Consider the following 26,082-nt stretch of genomic DNA (forward strand, 5'->3'; position numbering starts at 1 on the left):
GTAGCAAAAATAGAAACAATTTATTGAGCAAGAAAATCAATTTTTTGTAGTAAAAAATAATATACAAAAATTACGCACTAAAATCGCTAATTTCCAATGGAAAATCTACAACTAAAAATAATTATTATTCGTTAGCGAAAATCTAAACGAGTAAGGAAGTGCTAAATTCGATTTGGACATAAATTAAATTTCATATTTTAGTAAAATTTAATTGGTGTTGGCTGTTAATTTTTGTACTAAAACTCATAGACAATGCTACAGTCGGCATGTGATGGTATCCCGTACAATACTCCCCACCTATTCAGATGCCTTCTCGAACCCTCTCACCTAACACCCCTCGCCTTCTGAACGTAACCTGTCGAAACAGCACACTTCTTGGGTCTTTGAGTTGAGTTAGACAATGACGAGCGGTGACTAGGCCGCTCTGGCAGGACCTAGTGAACTGCTACAACAAAAACAACAATGCTACAGTTATAACTTGCAATATCAGACGGACAGATTTCTGATTTAAATGAGGTAGACAGCAATGCGTGTACTAAGTTTTATAAACATTTCAAGAAACTGGTTCTGTCGAGGATAGAAAAAAGCAGATAGACTGGCAGATCAAAAACTGGACGTTCTATTGAGAATATTGCTACTGTAGCGCTAAGTGAATCGATTGTTTGGCAGATTTTACCTGTAAACGTGGATATTTAAATAATGTAATTTTTCACATTCAAGTGTTAAGAGCCGTTTGTTTGGAAAAAAAATACTTAAATCTGAAGTAATCTAAATTTGTACATGTTTTATTTTAAAACAACACCCAGGCGCGTGTTTTGAAAAACCCACTCGCTGATATCTGAGGAGATCTTGATGGGAAAATTTTGAAATAATTACCAATCCCTAAATTCGTGAGCTTTAAATGCTGAACAGGAAATGATAAAAGTGGTGTAATGGAAAAAGTGGCATCACGTGGTCCACATAGTACGCAACTTAGTTTTACATCCATATTATATATGTATGTATTTCAGTTGTAAGTATATATAATCATCAACTAATGCAAACAAATATCTACTCTAAATAGTTTATTATTACATTTATCATTTGTTGATTTGGGCTTCTGTTGATTTAAGACCCCCGAGAAACTATTAGCGAAAAATGGTTAGCACGAATAACAACAAAAAATAGAACACACTGAGCAGTAAAACTAGAAGAGTAAGTAAGGTGGTCTTGTTTTCCAGAATATTTAATATAGTACACAAACGTTTATTGCGTTGTATATGCATATGTATGTATGTATTCCGCTAAAATTACTTAAGCAAATATAATTGTAGTAAATTGTTTGCATTTTCCTCTTTTAGTTTTTGTTACAAGACCGCCTGACGGCCGTGTGATTGGTGAATGCACGATGTACGCGTACATATATATATATGTATGTATGTATGTATATGTATATGTATGTAAGCAAGCGTAGATAGGTGGTATAGGCATTTAGGCAACACGTAGTTACCTTTTTTATAAGCCTGTCATTGCGATAGCTCTATAATCACATGATACATTTTGTAAAACCTTTTATGACGGGGTATTACTTGTACTCACAATGATTCAAAGCTTTGTAAGCAAATATGATTTTGTAAAATTTCCATTTTTTATACAGGACTTTATCTCACATTGGAAAATACATGCACGATAACTGCTTGAGGGTGATGACTGAAATCATTACATACACTTTACTCATTTCCCCTTTGAGATAAAATTCAAATAGTATTGCCTACCATGAGGCGCTACGCAAATCAAAGAGGGAAATTCCTGCAAAGTATATGTTCACATACGACTAATGAAATACATATGTATATTTACTAATGTGGAAGTACTATTAAAAGACCTTAATCTTACTCTGTACTATTGATGTAAATAGATAAATAAATAATAAATTTAAAAGTTTAGGAAAGACGCTAACTCCTGATCTTAGCACAATTACGTTCAGTATATTGCGGCCCGACATACTCAGCATACCGCGCCCGATACTAACCACCTATATGTCCCCTTAAACTCACCCACCTAACACCTCTCTCCCGTTGGACCCTACCAGAAACAGCATTTTTCTTAGGACTACCGTTTAATGTGACAGACGATGACAACCGGTGACTACACCATACTGGCAGGGCTTAATGAACTGCTACAACAACAGCAATAGCAATAACGCCAATTTTTTTAAAATAACACTACTGTAAATCAGCATTTTTGTACCTGAATATCTACCATATAATCCTCTTTTTTACAGTGATTAATGCTTAAAAGTTTTGGTCATATTATTATCAATATTCTATAGTAGCATCACATAAGGAACATTTCATTCCAGTGGAGTGGAACATTTTGGCTTCGCTTTTTGCGGATATATTGCAACCCTGGTTTTAAGAAAAGTCCACAAAGCCATTATATACCCAAAAGTGTTTCTGTCAATTACGAGTAATCGCTTATATCGATGGATTTCTTAGAAAATTGCCTTTTGTGGAATATTTTAGTCCTCAAATCTCTGATCTAAAACCACTAACCAATTGACGTTTTTTCACAAAAATGTAACCAGAAACATGAGGTCTATCTTTTTAAAAAGTTTATATTGTGCAAAAATAAATACATACATATGTACATATAAGAAATGGCAAGTAGCGAGTAGCAAACACGATTCGTTCATCTGTCCTATGTAATACAAACATGTCGAAATCTGTGAGCAGTACTCGGGTTGGTGCGTTAGAGTAAGTCCATGCCCGCGAGCGCTGTTTGTTCAAAATCATTAAGTGGTTAAAAAAGGCTTCAAATTCACCTGTACAAAGGGAAGCTAAAGGGTTAGTTAGAATCTTTCACAAAAATGATCCTTGAGAAATTCTACTTATTAGCAATATAATTACTATCAAAAATCGATTTTTAGCACTTTTTACATGTAATATAAAAATTTATGTAACCAACATTTGGAAACTTTGACCTACTGTAAACAAAATTTAGCCCTTCTTGAACTATAACTTTTTTTCTACTCATTGTGTTTTGTTTATTTCAGGATTATGTTTTGCTCATTTTCCTGTTCTAAGACAACATTCTAAATTGGCTCACGTAAAGAAAGAAAAAACTACCCCAATTGTGGTGAAACAACTGGTTCTGCATTGCTCGTCAAAAGGTTTTTAGCCAAGTACAGCATGCCAGTGTTAGGCCAGTCATCTTATTCGCCGAATTTTGAGTAGTGCAAATTCTACCTGTTTGCTAAGGTGAAATTTGCATTAAAAGGAAGAAAACAAGATTTTAGTTGTCCTTTAAGATTGTGAGGAAGGTTGCCAAAAGAGCTGATAGATTAAGATAATATTTCCAATATTTTTCGAAAAATGAAAGATTGACTTAGTACTTGTGTGGAGGAGCGTTGGGCAAAGTTAATTCGGTCAAAAAGGTATATTTCTTTGGCGATACACATGAGGGTAGTGTTAGTTTGTTGAAGTAAATATTCATATAATAATGGCACATGTGGTACACATACATACATACATACATACATACATGAACAATATTTTGGAATCTTTATTTTTTATTTATTTTCAAAATTTATTTTGAAGTGAAATTTCTTAGGCGTCGATGGACGCGCGAGAATGGAGAGTAAAATTTCAAGGTCATGCAACGTTTTGGGCATTTTCGTTCCGCGAGAGAAAAAAATGATATAACGTAGAGGAAAAGGAGAGAGAGAGAGCTATACCTTATATTTATATATCTTAGATACACTTTAGGCTATTTTTCCTGAATTTTTTTCTTGTGGTTGCTAATTTCTAGTAAGAAATAACACTGCCTAGTTTTTGGCCCTTGTTTGTTGGTGCAAACTTGTAAGAAATATATTTTTGGTGCCTATTTTTTGGCGTTATATTTCTTTGGTGCCTACTGTTTGGGGCGCTTTTTGGTCTCAATTTTTTGGCGTTTATTTTTGGTGCCTACTTTTTGGCGCTTATTTCCATTTCCTGGCTAGTGCTTGTGCGTACTATAAAGTGCTATCCATTCCGGCGTCGGATTTATTGGTATTGCCTTGCGGTAATTGGTTCCGTTGCTGCGGTCCTGGAATCGCTACGTTTGTGCGGGTGATAAACGCTCATAGTAGTGCTCGTTGTTGCCACGGTTTGTGTCCGGCGTTTACCTACACCGGTCGACCCTTCTCCGGTTTTTGTAAATTTTGTCTATTTGTATTTTCTGCAAATGTTGTGTTAGAGATATATATTTTCTCTCTCTCTCCCTCTCTTATTCTCTCCTTCTTTCTCTGACTGCCTTGAAAGTTTCATTTCTGATATGTGTTCTACGGTACACGCTCTTTTTTTTAAGGCTATACATATTTCTTGATATTTCTTTAAATTTTTTCAGGATTTGGAAACAAACAAAAAACCGATTTTTATTTAGATTAATATACAAAAAATATATAAAAAAAACTAAACATCTCAAGGAATTCCGTGAAGATGTACTGAACAAAATTTCAAACCGATTAGTCTGGTAAATTTTGAGTTAAGGCGCTCACGGATTAAAAAAAAAAACAAAAACAAAAAAAAGTTTCAAAAAAATGGCTTTAAAATCGAGCAGCCATGGAAACCCAGCCCGGAACAATGGGCGCTCAAATACTAATAACTTCGTTAATTTTGCTCTCATCGTCTTGACATTTTAGCACAATATATTTTTCAGATATTCTGCATTCAATTAAAAAAATTAAAGTAAAGAAAAAGAATGAGGTTTAAATACCTTACCCCGTGATTGATTCACTGCACATACATACATATTTATATGTATGGAATATAATCAAAATATAATCAGCTACATACAAATGAATGAAATACCGTATTGGCCCACATTTGGGAAGCATGTCTTAGCAGAAAAGATTATTTTCGTAGAAACGATTTTCAATTTATCTATAAACATACATACAAAAACGTATGTACAGAATCACATGCTGACATACATATATAAGTATGTACATACATATGTATGTGGATGTATGTATGTATAGCTAAAGTTCAGCGAGTTTGTTTTTAGTTTTGTTTCGTTGCGTGCTAATCACCCCTTAAGTCTTTGGCATACCCATCTACATATCTACCTACACATTTTTTTCGAGTGAATCCAATTTTCGTTTGTTGGTTTTTTTAGCAAAATATTTGGCTCTGACTATGCGCAAAAAAAATCAATGAAATTTTCGTTAATTAAATTATATTGTATATATGTATGTATTTACATACACACACACACATGTGCATATACATCTTTGATACTTAACTTCATAGCGTTGTTTTGCCATTTCAAAGCGCTAAACGACAATTACATATTATATATTTGTTTGCTTATTTGACTTTGGTCAAAAAGTTTAAATTTATTAAATATGAGCCAATGAATGGTAGAGGTAATAACTAGCTTCATACAAACATACAAACGCATACACATGAATTCACACAGACAAATTTATGTGTGAGTGCATTTGAATTTTGTATTTTAAGAGCTGCAGAAACACACAACCGCCAGCGCCGGCACAGAAAAATAAATGCGCTGGAAATACCATATATAAATATGTATGTATGTATGAGCTTATAAGATCATCATATATGTTGATTTCCTTGTGCGAAAGAATGCCATAGAATCAAAACGATACCGTCAAAAATTTTTTTTCGCAGCTTAAAATACATAAGTGCTGGTGATCAGTTCGCTCAGATTTCATAATTAGAAGCACATACATACTATATAGAAGATGGCGCAAAATTAATCATCCAATTATCTATTTCACAAGTATCAAATATGATTGTCGTGCGACGCCATTTGCAAAAATTACAAATCTTGCAACTGCAAAATCCTTGTACATACTTCTATTTTTATCACCATTTGATGTGATATGTCGTGATACAGAAGCTCGGCGAGTGCGATAATGTGCTTGTGGCAGCAGCTACACACACCTAATCTAATTTGAGATCGTTATGTATTTAGGTAGTCCAATAAATTTTGGTTCTGTTAAGTGAAGACGTTACCACTTCCTTTATTTCTTAATTTATTTTGATAATGATTCGTTATTATTTTTTTTTTTTGCAGTCATAATACTCTCATGCAATTGTTGAGCATACATCTATACATATAAATGACTACTTTAATTCACAAAGCGTCTTTCAAGCTTCCGTTTCTTTTTTAAATTTAAATTAAACTCAAATTTAGAATGTGAATGTATGGATGCATGTAACTAGAGATTGCACTTCAAACTTAAGATCGATTGTGCTCTCTACTCTCCACAATATCTCATCCCGACCTAAAAAAACCGAATATGGTACTGAGCTGAACTGAACGTACGATGTATGTATGTACACATGGTAGAAAAAGTCTGCGTTCACCCACTGTTATAAAGTATTAATATAATTTAACGTGTTTATCTTAAAACTCTCAGTTATTTCTTTTCACTTATTTCAAAGAAAATTATTCGTAGAGGGTATGCACAAAATTTTTGGGAGTTTGAGCTGCGTCGTGTTCAGATAACGGGATTGTAGTACAGTTACTTAAATAGGCTGAGCAGAAAAAGTATGCGTTCATTTCGAAGAGTGACGATTATTTGCATGGCAATTACGTTAAATTTAATTTTAAATCATTCATGTAGTTGACGCGGTTAAGAACAAATCTAAAGAGGGAAAAATTGATATTAGAAATACATTTTTGTTACTATGGACCACAGGCGAAAAGAAATAGATATTGGTGAAAGGAAAATCATTGTAAGTTTGGGGCAAAATAGTAAGAGCTATCGGGAAATCGCGAAAATTGTTGGGACGCAATACTCCTCGGTCCAAAGAGTGATAAACAACTTCAAGCAAACGAATTGTTTGGAGTCTAAGCCTCGTTCTGGGCGTCCAAAAAAACTGACGGAAAGAGAAGAACGCAACATAACTATTCTTGTGAAGTCTAATCCACGACTAACAGCAAGCCAAATTTCAAAAGACATAGAAGTAAAATACCAAAAGAAAGTACATCCAGATACAGTAGGAAAAATTCTAAAAAGAATCGGATTTCACGGCAGAGTGGCCCGAAAAAAACCCTTCGTATCACGAGTAAATCGACTTAAGCGGATGGCTTTTGCCAAGGAATACGAAACAAGCCACCTGAGTTTTGGAATAGTGTGATTTTTTCAGATGAGAGCAAGTTTTGCATTTTCGGGTTAAAAGGTCGTAAAATTATTTGGAGGAAAAACGGAACGGCACTTGAAAGCAAAATCTGGTACCTACGGTAAAGCATGGGGGAGGAGGTGCCATGATATGGGGGTGTATGGCTAGTTCGGGCGTTGGAAATATACAGTTTATTGAGTCGAAAATGAACAGACGTGATTATCTCGATATTTTAAAAACGAATTTGAGTGAAAATGCAATCAAACTGGGACTCGGTGAAAGATTTGTTTTCCAACAGGACAACGACCCGAAACACACAGCAGAGATTGTAAGGTTGTGGTTGTTGTATAATGTTCCAAAACAACTTCGCACACCCCCACAATCACCTGAACTTAACCCCATTGAGCACTTATGGGACGTTCTAGAAAAAAAAAATACGAGAGCGTGCAATAACTAGCAAGGAAATGCTTAAGAACGCGCTTAAAGAGGAATGGAAAGCCATAAGTCCAGAAATAACAGCCAAACTAGTAGGATCAATGCAAAGACGCCTTCTAGAAGTCATAAAAAGGCGTGAATATCCAACTAGCTATAAATTTTAAAACATTTCTATGATCTTAAGCCTTTTATTTTATTATTATTGAAGTGACGCAAACTTTTTCCGTTTAGTTTGAATGGCCTTTTTAATTTTATGTGATCTCTTTTTAAATTTGATTTTGTTATTGGTAGCGAAATATGTGTGATAGTTACGTTTAAGTGAACTAAATAAAACTCATTTAAAAAAATTTCTGAAATATTTATTGTTTTGAACTTTTTCTAATGCAAAGAATATTGGCATAGGTGAACGCAGACTTTTTCTACTATGTGTATATGCCTCTCTTGCTTTCCTACCTACATCTTCTTCTCGATATGGCACCGTATTCGATAGGCAAAAGAAAAAGAAACTCGATTCTTGAAAAACCCTGTACTTAGCATGCATCACGTCACTTTACTGATTATAAAAGTAGACATTATTGAGGCGAGTTTTAATACAGAGTACGGCGTGCTACGTCGAAGGGGAAGAGCTCGGCCAAACACCAAACAAAGGGTGTAAGCGCCAATTATATGTATGTATGTTATATAAGGGGCCGTTGGGGCAAATTGTTGTTAATGTGACAACATACATTTTTATGGGAATACCGTTGATCTGAAAGCCTTTGGATAAGCGGTGACAATAAACCATAACTTTTTTTTCAAATTTCGGCGAAAGTGATGGCAATATTAATTCGGCTTGCATAAGAAAGATTTTCGCATTGCGATCTTGAAGTTGCCTTGAAAATAGACGCCTTTCGTTATTTAGATGCATTGGACATTAGAACTCATCATGTGATCTCATCAAGTAACCCCATCACATTATCTTATCATATGTTCGATACTTATTCGAATTAATATCAATGTAAAGCGATTGAAAATCGGAAGGAACTACACTTAAAGAATAAGTCCACCCTGATGGCGTAAAATTTAGACTGTTGCAAATAATTTTTTTTGTGACGAAATTATTATAAGTATATCTATTGTAATTCAAAAAGCATACATATTTAATATAACAAATAAAAGCGAAAAATTGCAAATTGCGGGGATGTATGCCCATCGAATTTCCGCCCCTAACAAAGTGGTGAGCGAGTGTCACCTCTCGAGTTGCGGTATTAAATCACGTGGTTGGTGAAACTCACCTCTCGAGTGCAAAGAGTTAATCGGTTGAAAATTGTTTCATGCTCATGAGACAAACGTAAGAAGAAGAGGTAAAAAGATGAGATCGTCAAGCAACGTTACCTTAAAAGAACCACAACTTCTTCTATTACTTACATACATATTTTTATTCGAAACTTCTTGAGAATTCTAAAATATGGATTTGAAAATTAAGCAAAGCAGACAACAGATCATCTTTTTTTAATTTCAGGGTTTTGCCACTAAATAGAAGATATTTTACAAAAAAACAAAAATATTGACTTGATCAGTAAAACAAAAAAATATATATTATTATTCTAAAAAATTATTGTAAAAAATAAATAAATTTTTGTAATTATTAAAATCATATGTAACGCATGATCTCAATGAGCGTTAAAGGGTTAAGAAAGTCTCATCATCATCAGCGTAAAAGAAATATAATAACAAAAATAATTTAGTTGACTCAGAAAATGGTTTCGCAACAATGATGAGCACTGAATAACAGAAATGTGTAAAACTCCAGTAAAGTATGTAAGTATACTCGTGAGTATCTCACTAGTAGCGTAGACAAAAATTAATTACAAAGACTAGTAAGCTCGAAAACTGCTGAATTTAACAAAAATGTATTAAAAATATGTATGCATGCATGTACATTTGTCGGTATGTACAGTGTTAATTTTTCCCAATTTACATACCTACATACGTGCTCAGAGGCACTCCTAGGGCCTTCACTAAACAAACAAAAAATTCAAAATGACAAAAAATGTTATTTTCAGAAACTTAACAAATTAGTGGGCATTTATTTACGATACGATATTTTTAATTCGTATGAAAACAAGAATTCGACCCAACAACAATTTAACAACATTATTTGCCATTTTTATTTTTCTCTCAAAGGTATGTATTTATGTAGCACGATACGATGTTTCCAATTAATACAAAAAAAAGATGATCGCCCAATATCAAGCAATGAAAGAAATATAATAATTTTGTCAAGTCAACATACATTCATACGTACATATGTATGTATATACAGTATTGGCCAAAACTAAAGCATCCCCCTAATGGCATTTCAAATAATGTCAAATAACTCAATACAACAACATCGAATATTACTTCCTTTTACACCTTGTTTCTTCTTATTATCTTGGTGATTAATAAACATAACAAAAAATTTTCAACATTTCTTATATTAAAAATTAAATTAAAAAATATTAATATTATTCAAAACTTGTCTGGACAAAACTAAAGCACCCCCCATTAAAAGCGAAAATAATTGTTTTTATTCTTCAGTATTTTGTACTAAACCCATTATTTTTGATAACTTCAGAACATCTTTTTGGCATAGAAGATATTAGGTTACTAATAATTTCCGGAGAAATGTTGTACCAGGCTTCTTTAACCGCTTCAAACAGGGCTTCCTTTGTGCTGCAATTTTCCCTATTAATTTTGGAATTTACAATCTCCCACAAATTCTTAATGGGATTGAGATCGGGAGATTGAGCTGTAACCACGTTTTACAGTGCCTAGAGGTATGCTTCGGATCATTATCCTGCTGGAACCTCCATCTCAGTGGCATTTCCTCCTCAGCGTGTGGTAGCATTACATCTTTAAGGATGTTTGTGTACATGAAACGGTCCATAATTCCCTCTATTCGATGAACAGGCCCGATACCCTGGCCAGAGAAACAACCCCAGACCAAAATGTTCCCCCCACCATACTTGGTAGTTCCGATACAATACTTCGGATTTAGTCGCTGTTGCTTTGGTCTTCTTACTCGCCAAACTTAAAGCAATTTTTATTTGTTCAGAAGAGACTGTGGGATCACTCTGACTTTTTCTTTTAATCGTGGAGTCGTCTTGTCGTGTAGTCTTTCGTGGCCTTCCTCCACTATGGACTGCAGAAATAGAACCCGTTTGTTCAAATTTTTTATAAGTCGCGATATTACACTTCTATTTATTGAATATTTCTCACTAATTTTGTGTCGCGATAAACCACTTTGCCAATCACTTATTATTTTATTTTTAAATTCATTTGAATACGCATTTCTGACCATATTTGCTGATTTCCCGTATGAAATGTTTTGTCCTACTAAATCCGCACGTGTTTTGCACAAATTATTCTAACGAACTTTGACTCAGCTTTAAATACCGTTAGGAAGAGAAATTAACTTAAAAACAACAAAACAAAGCCGTAGTTAAGAAAAAAAGAATGTGGGGTGCTTTAGTTTTGACCATTCAGTTTTTAAATAATTTGAACATTTCAATTTTTTTTCAGTATAACCAAAACGCTGTATATTTGGTATTATATTTTATAAATACTTAAGTAACAAGGAAACACATGACATATGTATATGCCATATTTCAAGATGTTTGATTGAGAGATTTAGCATTATTTGAAATGCCATTAGGGGGGTGCTTTAGTTTTGGCCAATACTGTATGTAGTTGCGGAAATACCAAAGGGTTTACGAACCATTTGCAATGCGTAGTATTATTTATAGTTAATGAACCACGAAAATTAAAAAACTAAATAAAGTATATGATATGTAATAAAAAAATAAATCAAACACATGAATACATTAATAAAAAATTTGGCCAGCTAACTGTGTCATCATTCTTAATACTTTTGCGCTTATACAATGGTCTGGGTTTTAAATAACTGCTTCTGAGAAATCGAAACAAGTAGCATTTACCTTGGTTCAATGTACAAAAAAGTAAAAATAAAAAAATATATAATATATGCTCACATTGATAAACAACAAGAAAAGGAGCGATCGTAAGACTGCTGACTGAAAAACAATTATACATTACAAACTATCAAAGTTCCTTGACACTTTACAACATCTACGCTATTGCTTTATTTAAGACAGCTGCAAGTTGTCCTACAGCAGCAGCAGTTGTTTGCCTACGCCGCCAATGGCACGTTGCAATGCGAGCGACTCATTTGTGAGCGCACCATTGAGGAACTTCTCACGGCTTCAACAAAATGTTGATTTGTTGAACTGCAGTTGGTTTGGTTTTTTTTTTTGTCTTTTCCGATACTCTTTAGTGTTATTGTGCTGTTCGGCTTCGTATCGAATTTATTAAGGCCCAAATACATATATGGAAGATTCCATTTGGTTGATTGCTGTATGTGTATGTATGTGCACACATAGTAATTGGCAGTTTTTGAAACCGAAGGTTCTCATTGCTAGCTGAATCGAACTTGTTTTGTTATTGTGTACAACATACGCTCAAGATAGGTTTGTTGTTTTTGCTAAAAGGTTTTTGACTTATTTGCCAAAAAGGAAATGGCGCTTTCGATGTCCATTTTTCGGCGAAAGAAACCCGAAGCAGTGAAGCGAGGGCAAATAGCTTTTCGAAATCTGAGTACAGCGCGTAAATGATTGAGCACCAAAATGGAGACGGGATATAAAAGTGACAACGAAAAAGAAAGTAGAAGTTTTAACAGGTGAGTTTATTTTAAACTCATTTCATTCAGTAAATTATGGAAAAATAAGTATTGTTCTTTCGTTTATTTATCATTGGATATTTACCTTCGAACACTTGAGTTATTATTGGAACATTTCTATGCACTTTTGACTTCAATAACAACAAAGAAATAATTTCGCATGATTCAATTTTCCCCTTGGGGAAGAAGTTGTGGTTGTATGAGTTGCTTAATCAATTAATTTCTTATTTGAATATAAAGTAGATAGAAGTTCCCTGTCTACGGGATTAAGCCACTGTAGAAACACAAAACATAAATTTTTTTTGTTTAAAAAATGTTTTAATGCCCTAAAAATTACATACTCAGTGGATTAAGGTGGGGCAAATGTATTAATACTTCTGTTTTGAATTTTGGCGCAGCCCCTCTCAGTTCGTTGCGTAGCGCACTGGAAATTTTAAACGCGTTTTTCTCTAGACTACATTTTTCAAGCCGGCTGGATTTATTCAAAAACAAATTTCGACCGATTTAATGCAATTTTAACTGTATGTCAACGTAAGGACGGCTTTTTCCATATATTACATTACATAAATCGATATATTAATACAATTTTTTTACATTTTTGGAAATTTGCACTTTTTATTAAACTGCACTGCAAAAATCGATTTATCAAAAAATCCCGCGTACTTCTATAGCATACATACATATGAACATATAAATGTATGTAATGTAATTCGTTTCTTTACGTATATCTAAATTTTAGACGCCAGCAGCCAATCAAATTGTCTCGATATTGACAAGCTGCAAAACATTGTTATCAGGAAGGGTAATACAAAAGGGGAAAATTACGTAAATGAACACTATTGCACTATTCAATATTAAAATGTATGCAAACCCAACACAAATACGCTGTGAAAGATGAGTTTGAGATTTGTAACGGATTTGATAAGTGTGTTTTTTTTACTGGTGTTTGCGTTTAAACACGTTAGCGGCAGCAAACTCAAAAGTAATCTAAGATGGAAAGGTTATATAAATTTAAAAAAAGTTTCCTGGACTAAAATCTATGCAAGTGACATTTTCTGAATAATGCCTGATTGCATGAGCGAGCAGAAATCTGCTACCGAATCCCCGATGACGCGCCAGCCGCAGGTACTCTCATAATTTTACTTCGGTTTACTAACACTAGCTTTTTGTAGGTTTACTAACACGACTGTCAAAGTGGAAGCATCTCTACTGGAAATCCCTGTGTGACTTAATTATTACTTTTATTATAAATTTACGTCTGTTTTCATTATTTACATGGCTATTCAGATTCATGCATGATTTTTATTTTAATGACGTCAAAGACTTTCGTTCAATCGATCTAAGGAACGGACGAGCCTCTTGCAGCATCGCTGTTCAATTGCACGAAGCTACTATATTAGAAAATTAAATACAATTAAAATAAGTTATTTAAATAAGGCAGGAGGGTCGGTTGTATGGAATGAGCAGAGTTCATTTAATATTTTCGTGAGCTTCGGCCATTTATTTATTTATTTCATCATGCTATTGCAGAAAGAGTGTTCTTGTGATAAGCCTATAGCCTGGACGGCCAGCAAAGTCAACGATAATTTCTGTGATTACACGATAGTGTCGTTATAAACTATACAGATTAGATTTCAATCTATTACGACTTTATAAATGCTTTCCATGTACATATATTCATTTTTCATAAGCGTAATGAGAATTGCAGAGTAGGTAAGCTGAGAAAACGAAGTCAAAACTTAAGAGGCTTGGAGTTGATCGAAAAAATCTGACTGAGGTTGACTTATAAGCATTTTGAGAACTGGAGAAGTACGCTGGGCGAATGAAATAAAAAACTCATAGCGCGCTTGAAAATAAGAAATTTTAAAATTCAAATTTTCTATATAAAAAAATTGTACATTAAAAACTGGTATCGACAAGATTTAACCCATGAACGCTTATTGGTGTCTATTTGCAAGAACTCAATTTTTAGTACATTTCAGGCAGAATTTAAGTAAAGGCGTCTATATTTAATTAATAAAACAGATTTGAACGATAAACAGATTTTATTTATTAAGTTTTGCTTTCATTGTAGGTTTATTAAACCAAACAAGGAAGAAAACAAGCATGCAGTTGAAGGTTAATTTCTGCACAATACTACATACAAACGCACATACATATATGTATGTATGTCTGTATTAGTGCATGAAAACTGGATTTAGTAAACATGTATTTAATAGTTAGCATAAAAAATTTTGCTCAAAAGCGGGAAAAAGGTCAACATTAAAGTTGTTCGTAAAGCGATCATGTGTAGAAGTGAATCACTCGCTAGTGAAGAAAAAAAATCAAATACGCTGTCTTATTTTAACTCTTTACTTTCACAAACCTACCATGGCATGTGACTACTTCGGCATACTTTAAAATATGCAACTCATTCGCTCAATGCCAAAAGTGCGCAAAACCAAAAGAAGCAAAGGGTGATCCGAATGGATGCATTTCATAAAAAATTATGAAATAAAATTAATAAAAGCTGCCTTTGTTCAAAAGAGCAAACATTTCCATGATTTACGAATTACATAAGATCTCATTAATGTGGCCGCTTCTAGGCTGCTATGAACCCAATTTTGCCAAATCTTATCGATTTTTTCTACATATATCTCGTCGAAAGCCATGACGATATTGGCCTTAAGAAACTGAATCGTTTATGCATTGTTCGCTCAACATGGCGCTTGCCGCACACCACACAACGATATTAGATTGCAAGTCCGAGGCGGTCAAATCGACATCGTCAAGACATGTGAAAAATACCTAATTTGGCGGTTAATTGATCGAGGGTTTAATGGAAGTTCGTCCAAGTTTTCAACTTCTGTCCACAAAACGTCGGTAATTAAAACTCTGCAAAGTTAACCGTTAAGTTAATTCATGTTTTCAGCACCATTTTCAAAAAAAATGAATCAATGATTTCATGTTTTCCGATGTCTGGAGGCAGCAATTTTATTTGTTAACATATCTGCCAACATAAAAGTGCCAATACTTCTTTTCGGCAATCACTCAAGCAACGCAGCATTTCATTTTGGAAATTAGTTTGGGAGATTTCCCTAATATTGTTGAAGAGTAAAGCAATTTCTTTCATTCTATATAAGTGTGCTACTGGCTGGCAATCAAGAATTTTGAGTGCAAGAGCTGTCAACGTCTTATTTTTTTAACCTAAAAAATCATAAATTGAAGGATTAAAAGAAACTTGTATTTGAACCATCCTGTATAGTCATACTTTATATAACATAAATACAGCAAGAAATCAACAGAAGAGCTTACATCCGAAATCAGTGTTATTCCACTGTTCTATAATCGACAACATCGATATTTATTCATTTACTGACCTATTTAGCGCAACTAAGCACTTATAAAAAAAAATTCAGATGCAAATCTCCATGCAATCAATTTATCAACAATTAATGGCAAATAATCGATGTGTTTTGCAAAAAAAAAACACTCGACCGCACGCCGACAACCCACAAAAACTGATGACAGTTAGATAAATCCAGTAAGCTGTCTTATCTAAATATTTAACAAAAAAAAAAAAACATAAAAATCAACACAAAAAAAAATTGCATATAACAGCTACAATGCAGCATATTATACAAATTAAGGCATTACAAAAACAACAAGTATATATTCAGAATTAAGAGCTAAGAAAGAGCAAGAAGCGCTGTGTGCCCAGATTAACGTCAGCAAATCAATTTCTAGTGATGAAATTCAACTTTTTACAGAAAAGTAGAGAATTTACTATGTTTATATGTATGTGTTTTGTCACATCTGATCTCGGGTTCAGTAATTTGTGGTTATATATACTATAGTTATGAGCAGACGTAAAAGGTCTGTCACACGAGCATTTGTAGCAGATTTGGCGAACTGATATTCCCTTTCATTGTATTTTCGTTCAATTTTGTCACAGAAATCGTTGATGGCACGTGTGCGCTGTTATCACTGTTCGTAGCTGTGGGTTTGATTTTATTATTTAAAAGTTATTTTAAGAAAATATATACATAAAAAAATACATTAAGGTGGTCAACACTGTAGATTATTTTATTAGCTTTATTATATCGATTACATATGGGTTTTTTAGACCGGTGCACTTGTGGACAAGTGCATTATAATTTCGTTCACATAGCGGTTGTATGGAACAGCATAAAGGAATCGAGATAGATATAGACTTATGTATATCAAAACGCTCAGAATGATGAGAAGAGTTGTTCTGACGATGTCTGTCCATTTGTGCGTAAAATAACACGAACAAAAATTAATATATTCCCATGAAATTAGTTTCACATATTACTTTTTCTTCAAAGTCCTTTGGTATTGAAAATGGCTAAAATCGGTCAATAACCGAGATATCTCTGTTGTAATAAGCAAAATTACAAATATTGAATTTGAAAAAAAATTAGACATGAGTAAAATTTTGGAAAATGGGCGAAGTTACGCCCACTTTTGAATACAAATATGCCAAATTTTCTACACGATACATACTTTTAAATGTTAGATCTCACATTTAGTCCGTCTCTCTAAAGCATAGTACTAAGTTCGCAATTCATTTGAAATGGCTCTCAAAAAACAAATTGCATTGCTGTGAAATAAGCGTGAAATTTCGTATGTATCTCATCTTTCAATGTATCTCAAAGTGGTACTCAGTTCACGCCGTGAAAACAGCGCGCAACATGACAGCAACATTTTTTCACAGCTATTTATAAATCGCATGTCATTTAAAAGGGAGCGTGTCATTATTCTGTATTACAAAATTCTGGGTGACAAAATTCTGTAAATTGCAAAAAAATTCTGCTTTTTATAATTCTGCTTTTTTAAAATTCTGCTTTTTAAAATTCTGCTTTTTTAAAATTCTGCTTTCTATATTAAAATTCTGCTTTTTCATGTTTAATGCGAAAAATTCTGCTTTATTCAAGTTTTGTGATTTTCGTCATACAAGAATTAACAAAATAAACATTTATTCCATAAATATACATATGTACATATATGTTTAAGCGATAACAATATTTTAGTTTAGCCAATTACAATATTTTTTGCAATTCTTTTTAAATATGTAGTGTGACTTAATTCATTTCTTTTCTTAATAATTCTTCGCAGCTGTTCGTTTTTTTTAGAAGAGTTCTACGCAAAAATACGATGGATTGCGTAGCCGGAGTCGGACTGATGAGGGTTATTTTTTTGAAGCGCGGCCGAAGTCCGCCCACGCGAAAAAAAGTTCTACGCAAAAATACTGTGGTTTCTATCGAAACTGAAGAAAAAATTATTATTATTATTATTATTATTATTTTTTATTTAATATCTCGAATAATAATAAAAAATAATAATAATAATAAATTAAATAATTACATTACCTCTTTAACATTGTTAACATTATATTTTAATACAGAATTTTCTAATACAGAATTTTGAAAGCAGAATTTTAGAAAGTAGAATTTTAAAAAAGCTGAATTTTAAAAAAGCAGAATTTTAAAAAGCAGAATTTTGTTTGTAGAATTTTGTATAGTACATACAGAATTTCGACACCAACCCATTTAAAATTGAGCGAAAACTAACAGTTCGTTTGCGAGTGAAGTGCCTGAGTTCAAATTCTCCGAATACATGGCATTTTTAAGCGAAACGTCTTCGCAATAAGTGGACGTAAATTTTCTTTATATATTAGTCCAGTCAAAAGAGGATTTAACTTCGTAATTTTAGGAGTATGCGAGTTTATGGTTTTATTATGTAAAGCCCATCACTGTGAACTTAAGTTTGAGTTTTCGGGGTCGGGGGTTGTGTCCCGCGGCCGCCATCTTGGAAATAAGGGTGCAACTAGTTTTTTGCGATTATCTCGTGAATTTCGAAAGTTACGAAAATTTTGTAAAATACTTTTTTGTAGATAATAATATTATCTACAACTTTCATTCAAAACGTTTTATTGTAAAATTAATAATAAAAAAGTTATAAACAAAATTACGCGAAAAATTAAGGGATGCATTGTTTTAAAGCGTAATAACTTTTTTTTATTGATTTTATGGAAAATATACATCAGAGCTTTTTTATAGAGCATTCTTTTGTGAACATTTTTGCCTAAAAGTTTTTTCCGCTATCTTTATTTAGTCGTATGATTTTGAGCTGCTAAGTGGAGCAACCAATACATTAGCGAAGCGCGTACATGATTACACAGGCCGACAAAATTTAACCAACATTCAGACCCAGAAACCAGACTATATATTTCCAAAGGTTTATGATGCGCTAAATCCAAGTATGGCCTCAGAATTGCTCTATCAGCTCTGGTTTTCGAGATATCCTAACCTAAAAGTGCAAAAAACACCATTTTTGCCCATATTTGAGGTTATGTAGCCTTGCAGATGTTTTCTTTCACCAAAATTAAAGGATGGCATCTTTAAATACAATCCTTCTTTTTTCAAATGGCGTTTTGTTTGCTCAAATATCATTTTTTTTCGCAGAGATATCGCATTTTGAAATTTTCATGTTTCGAAATTTTCCTACACCTGAAAATCGATTAAGATAACATAGACATGATATATTCGATTACTAATTTTCTTGAATTGAGTCTTATTTTTCTTAAAATTTTGTCTCACACCATAAGTGTCCTGACTCACCACATCCCTACACTATCTAACCTTTGGGTACCGAGTCACACACAGCCCTAACCCCTAGAAACCACCCCTATCATACCGCGAGCAGGCTTTCCCACAAACTCCAAATTTACATACTATTAATCCATATATTTCAGGCCCTCAAACCCAAGAAAATTAGTAAGCGACTATATCATGTCTATGTTATCTTAATCGATTTTCAGGTGTAGGAAAATTTCGAAACATGAAAATTTCAAAATGCGATATCTCTGCGAAAAAAATGATATTTGAGCAAACAAAACGCCATTTGAAAAAAGAAGGATTGTATTTAAAGATGCCATCCTTTAATTTTGGTGAAAGAAAACATCTGCAAGGCTACATAACCTCAAATATGGGCAAAAATGGTGTTTTTTGCACTTTTAGGTTAGGATATCTCGAAAACCAGAGCTGATAGAGCAATTCTGAGGCCATACTTGGATTTAGCGCATCATAAACCTTTGGAAATATATAGTCTGGTTTCTGGGTCTGAATGTTGGTTAAATTTTGTCGGCCTGTGTAATCACGTACGCGCTTCGCTAATGTATTGGTTGCTCCGCTTAGTAGCTCAAAATCATACGACTAAATAAAGATAGCGGAAAAAACTTTTAGACAAAAATGTTCACAAAAGAATGCTCTATAAAAAAGCTCTGATGTATATTTTCCATAAAATCAATAAAAAAAAAGTTATTACGCTTTAAAACAATGCATCCCTTAATTTTTCGCGTAATTTTGTTTATAACTTTTTTATTATTAATTTTACAATAAAACGTTTTGAATGAAAGTTGTAGATAATATTATTATCTACAAAAAAGTATTTTACAAAATTTTCGTAACTTTCGAAATTCACGAGATAATCGCAAAAAACCAGTTGCACCCTTATTTCCAAGATGGCGGCCGCGGGACACAACCCCCGACCCCGAAAACTCAAATTTAAGTTCACAGTGATGGGTTTTACATAATAAAACCATAAACTCGCATACTCCTAAAATTACGAAGTTGGCTATTTTTTTCGTCTCTTTTGACTGGACTATATATTTTTGTGTCAATATGCATAGATGTGTGTGTCAATTCGTTTGAAAACACTTTTCTTATCAAAATTCGTCAATTGCTTCTGGGACGATGCTTAAAAAATTACTTTAATAATTATTATTATAAATTTGACTCTCTTCTCTTTTGGCAATCATCAATGTTGCTAGAAACATTTTAAGGCATGCCAAATTCATGTTGCTGACGAAATTTCACGGCTCTGTACTTAGTACTAGCCTTACAGTTACAAGCTATAGCTCTCATTGTTGTTTTCACTGTAACAGCATAAACATTCCCCATAAATCTTAGGGGAATGCTGCTGGAGTGACTGTCCTTGGCCGAATATAAATTTGACTTTACGATTTTGCGTCGGCCATCTTCGGTAAACTATTATTATTATTATGTACCTTTTCGTTTATTGGTTCAAAAATTGTGTGAAATCATGCTTAGGTAAAAGATAAAGAATCCCACTTTCTAAAGTACTACTATTTCTAAAACAAATAATTATTTTTTTGTTTTGTTAATTTAACGCTTAAACTTCATAAAAGTTATAACATAGTGTTGAAATTAATCATGGAAAGGCTTGTCTATATGGAGTGGCACTTAAGGATCAATGTACTTGAATGTAGTTTTATCAAGTTTAATTAAATGTAAACTAATTTGCAAAGTACTTAATTATTATAAATATGTAAATAGACTTCTGTAATTGTTTAAGGCATGCAAATTATTCAGTGACGGACCATTTTCCAGCTTTTCCCTACAAATTTCAAAGGGCCACATACATATGTATGTACATATGTACATGTGGGCAAATTTACAGCAAGCATTGCAACCATCTCCACTACACCCGACTTCATCGCCTCAATTAGAGGGGCCGGTACTCGCAAGCGTTCGCTTTGCACACACTTGCTCAAGTTATGAAACAAGTTCGAAGCGTTGTTTATTGTTTTTTTTTGTGTTTGTCTTTTATTTTTTTACTCTCCCCTCTCTTTCTCTATTTATTGCCATTGCTTGGGTGTTCGCTACAAATATTCTATATATAGAGTGTCGAAAACAGTATTCTGACCCCCGCCGATTTGAACAGCTGTTGATTGATATTCGTTAATGCATAAGCATTTCCGAGAAACGAGGGGCCCGGTCGGTTTACCACGTACTACATATACATGTATGTATATACGTGTATGACTGTACGTTAAGTGTTTATAGGTATGTTTGTAGCTCGTCTGTTCTGTGGTGTGTCTTTCGCTATCACGTGGCAAATTTTTTCCGAATACCAATGTGCTCATGCAATGATCAACCGGTTTGTGAGCAGGTGAACCACATAATTGTATGGCTCGCAAACACACGCCCCTCTCTACAAAACGGCTGCATGTATATATGTATGTATGTATGGATATGCTCATGCAGTCATATATGTATATATGTATTCATACTTATGTATATGTAGAATATATGTGTTTTCAATTGCTTTTACTGTCAATTACTAAGTTTGCAATTTATAGGAATTCATTTATTTATTATTTTTTGTGCTGAGACCCAGCCGTCGCATCGGCGCTCTCAACCAGACATTTTATGCAGTCAAATTGGCTAAGCGAGACACACCTCCCTTGTTGTGTGTTTTGTGCGCTTGCATTTCATGCCGTTGATGGCTTGTTGCAATGGCGTGTGATCTGCTTAAGCTGGTTGCTTGGCTGACTGTAACTAGCTCACATACGTGTACCTGCATGTGGGCCCCTTTTTCTATTGAAAAGTATTCAATTTTTGTGCAATGCTGTTTTCGCCGATACTGCCTATACGTATCCATGTATATGTATGTATATATGTGTGTATATACGTGCATATTACTGCACTAATAAGTACGTGATTGCTTTATTTTTAAACTTTGTAATTTAAATAGTTGAAATTGTAACGATTCGTAATTTTATTATTGCAGTTGGAATGATGTTATTGTCTGCACACAGATATCATATAATATCAATACATATTAATCCATACTAAATTTTTGATTATAAATGTTTAATTATGAAAAGTATTCAATTTTTGTGCAATGCTGTTTTCGCCGATACTGCCTATACGTATCCATGCATATGTATGTATGTATATATGTATGTAGATACGTGCATATTACTGCACTAATAAGTACGTGATTGCTTTATTTTTAAACTTTGTAATTTAAATAGTTGAAATTGTATGTTTAATTATGAAAGTTTAAAAAATATAGTTATTTAGTCTGAGTTCGTTCATGTCACGATTAGTTATGCCATAATCAGATATGCAGTCAACTATTTACATTTGATCTTTCGTTCAAGGCAAGGCGGCAAAATGTTGTATTATGCCATATGAATATTTGGCGAAAACAGAGAACAAAAAAATACAAAACTGAAAAAATATGTATATATGTAAGTACCAAAAAAACGATGTAGCGCATAAATATGTCAACAATGGCAACCTTGCGAGAAGTTTTAGTTGATGTAAAGGCAAAACATTCCCAACGTTCCAGTAACGGAGAAACAAGTTTTCTGGTTTTGGCATTTTAGCTGTTATTGGCCTTACAAAAATCTGCTAAGGTCGGTAAAACAATCAAGTGTAGTTATAGAGTTCATGTAATACTAGAAGGCCCAATTGGGTAAGCACTCGTTTTAAGGGTGAATGAAAAGAAGAAATCTGTCATAAGGCCTTTCTCAAGACGCCAAACATATTTATGTGCATATGTTTATAATGTCAGCGCGCATTCTGGATATATGAAAAATTAAACTGGAATTAAACAGGGTGAATGCTTTAATTTCGTTTAACTATACCTACTTCGAAATCCATAAAAACCGAAAATACTCTAAAACTTGATACGAAATTTGTTGTAATACTCTGTAAGTTCAAAACATTGGTTCGAATTTCCAGTTTTTTTCCAATCATTGTACTTTCTCAGTACCCAACAGCTTTAGATGTATTGTTTGATAAAAATGTGGCATCTACTATACATTGTACGTATGTATGTACATGCTTTGAAATGATTGTCCAGTATTTTCATGGACATAGCTGTATTACTTTTAATTAATAAATTTTACTTTTTCTACTTTATACCGAAGCAAACTGGCAAATTTTAGCGGCCTAACCGATTTGATATAAGGAATTAATGAACAGATTTTTTTATTACAAGTAGAATTGAGATTTTTCCATTGCGCAATGTATGTATTTGCGAAACGTTGGAATTGTTGAAAAATAATTTTTATATGAACGGTAAAGGTATATGTACATAAACTGAGTTATGTACATATAATTTAAACGCTTATTTATTTTATACATATTTATGAGTAATTCGAGGATTTTGAAATGAAAATCGCTAATAACCCAGACATTAATACATATTAATGGGTATATTCATATGTATGCATAGAATTTAACGTCTTTATGTAAGAAATGCATTAGAGAATTTCCTTTTTACATTATTTAAAAACACAAAAATGCCAATTGGCAATAGTTTTCTAAAAGAATTAAGAAAACTGCATCCTAGTTCATAACCGTTCTTACCTTCCCAATATCTCTTTGGGTTCATATTTCGCGTAGAAGCCCTTGGCCGCATCCTTATCGGGCAAAACATCATCTTCCTCCTCGTCCTTAGCCATTGGTGCTGGTGGAATTTTGCCGGTCAAATTTCAAAATGTAAAAAGTAATCTCTTCTGTGCGCACTTGTTTTATATTCGAGTTTTATTTTAATCCAATAAGTTCCGAATAGATAGTGTAGTAAGTAGGCGTCTAATCAGTGATATTCTATACCGTCAACCAGTTAACTGTGCCAACTAGTAACTAAACCCCATTAGACGTTGTGAGTCGACTGGATTTTGATTTTTGCAGCTTTAAATATTTAGTTTTTATTTTATTTATAACGACGAAGCGTTTGTGATAGCTATTGCACTCAATGGATGTCTTCGCTGGTATACTAAAAACAATTTTTGCAATTAATAAACCAATAAATAGGTAAGTTTTATTTAGCACAACACTCCACAATGGAAATATTTTAATTGTTAATTTATTCCACGTGATTCAATAAGAGCAGCGCGGTGTCGTTAGTATGTATGTTTTTCTATACATTTTGTTTCGGAAATAGGTTTTTTTTCCATTTTTTATCGCAATAATTTTGCGGCTTTAGGCAACTTGTTAGAATAGTTGCACGATTACACAACAACACAAAGCTTTTCGTACGAATATGTGAATTTTCATTCAAATTTTCACACTTGCCTACACTTGATAGAAGGCGTTGACGCGCGCTCGAAGCAAGGGAGAACGTCAAAAACGTTGATGTGTACTTGAATTCCACTGAAGCCAGCACCTCCAATTGGCAGAAACTCCTATTCCTATTGGATGCATTGTTGGTTTACAAACATTTCTTCAATTCTTGTAATCACAATTACAATTACATACACAATTCTATAAACTCTTGTAATTACTACAAAACAAAGTGCTGTTGCCCTTTCTTAATTTCGGTGTTGGAACAGAAATATTATATTTTTTGCTGCTCGTAACAAGGTAATGGTAATAGTATTTTGTAATGAAGGTAGAAAACACTCTTTCTCCGTAAATAATTTTACTATTAGAACCATTCGAATACTTTTCTATTCTATGTTCTTATATTTATAAATATAAATACTATCAGCTGTCTCTTAAAGATATCTGGCTGTCTGTCTGACTAAAAGTCTGCTGAAATCGTTCCCGTGCTTTTGTCTCCTGCGATTTGCTAGGCTTGCTCCAATACCAATGCCAATGATCGGCCCCTTCCTACTTATGTATTTTCTTGTTGTTGCAGTTGCCGCTGCTGCCGTTCAATGTCAAAAAAGGTTATAGTACATTTAGCGTTTTTGTCCTCTCGCCTTGCTTTTCAATACGAATTTGCCATACTTCACAGTAGTTGCATTTCAGTAGTGAATTCTTACCATCAATTACCACGTTTTTATTTAATTTAATTTTTTTTGTTTAGTATAATTACACTTTTACAAGTTTTCTTTAGGATAGCAAAATTTCTGCGATCGCATTCGCGAAATACATACAACAACGAATTTATTTATAAATTATATGCGATTTCAGTTCCATTGCGTTGGCCGTCGCTTCGTTTCACACTGCTTCTAATGTTGCTCTTTATCCACTGACACTTCGTTTACATTTGAATTCACTTTTCAACGATATCACGCTCGCGCTTGCGTTGAGTTGCTCCACGGCGTGGTATGTTAGTTGATTCGTTCACAAATGGGCGATGTAGTCACTTCCCGAGGAGCAGAATCATTTTTTTATGGCCGCAGCAAATGTCGGAAGCAAGTCGCAGACGTTGAGGAAAAGCAGTCAAGATATAAGAAAATAATTTGACATTACTTCTTATAGGTTTATTTGCTGTAGTTAACCCTTGAGTACTCAGAAGAATGTTTCGACAGCTTATGGTGAGGTTAGGGTAAACTTTTTTTTAAATATAGAGTATTTCTTAATAGAAGTAGTTAAAACGTAAAAATAAATAGAAGGGAAAACACTAAAAAGAGGAAACAATGAATGAACTGAAGTATTCTCAATAAATTACATATCAATTAATAAAATTAAGATTAATAAATTAAAATAATTTTTGGAAAAATTGCGCACAAAGTTTCGATCTCAAATTTTGAATTCGGTAATTTGATTGCTTATTTAGTATACCTCATGCTGGTCGTAATATTATTATTATATCTCTTCCGCTAACATAATTCGTTATATATACTTGTAGTCGTAATTTATATAATTTTCGACTCAAGGCCATGTTTTAATTTTTTTGTTTACTCACAGTTGGCTACTATTGAATTGACTAAGTAGTTGGCAGCGCCACCAAGTTTATCTTCTTACCCGACATTCGTAAATATTTACCTTTTGTGTTCACATTTATAACTATTTGCCGCAGTTAAAAAAGGTTGTGGCACTAAAAAGCCTCATGACGAAGGATATTTGATACTTTGAGCAGAACAAAACTGGCGAACAATATTCATCACTTCAGATATTCTTAGCAAATAGGTAAATGTGTCCGCATATTCAGTTGGCATGCCGCAAGTAGTTGGCTACTCTTTCTTTGCCTAAATAGCTGGTAACGCCACTAAGTTATCAAATTAACCAACATTTTCTGTTTACCTATTTGCTAGGTGGC

General features: G+C 33.4%; 1 protein-coding gene across 8 annotated transcripts in view; it reads right to left on the reverse strand.

The window, feature by feature from the left end:
- LOC129237673 (phosphorylase b kinase gamma catalytic chain, skeletal muscle/heart isoform) overlaps positions 1–25,253 on the reverse strand; it is a 48,678-nt gene extending 23,425 nt beyond the window's left edge. For 4 of the 8 annotated variants that reach the window (XM_054872556.1, XM_054872554.1, XM_054872555.1 and 1 more), the window contains exon 1: positions 23,460–25,253. In XM_054872556.1, coding sequence (XP_054728531.1) covers positions 23,460–23,554 — 95 coding nt within the window. In that variant the 5' untranslated portion in view covers positions 23,555–25,253. The remainder of the gene's footprint in view (positions 1–23,459) is intronic. The other 4 variants (XM_054872553.1, XM_054872550.1, XM_054872552.1 and 1 more) reach the window with 4 other exon arrangements.
- Between the last annotated feature and the right edge of the window lie 829 nt (positions 25,254–26,082).

This window comes from Anastrepha obliqua, chromosome 2, assembly GCF_027943255.1.
Source record: "Anastrepha obliqua isolate idAnaObli1 chromosome 2, idAnaObli1_1.0, whole genome shotgun sequence".
NCBI classification, from domain to species: domain Eukaryota; kingdom Metazoa; phylum Arthropoda; class Insecta; order Diptera; family Tephritidae; genus Anastrepha; species Anastrepha obliqua.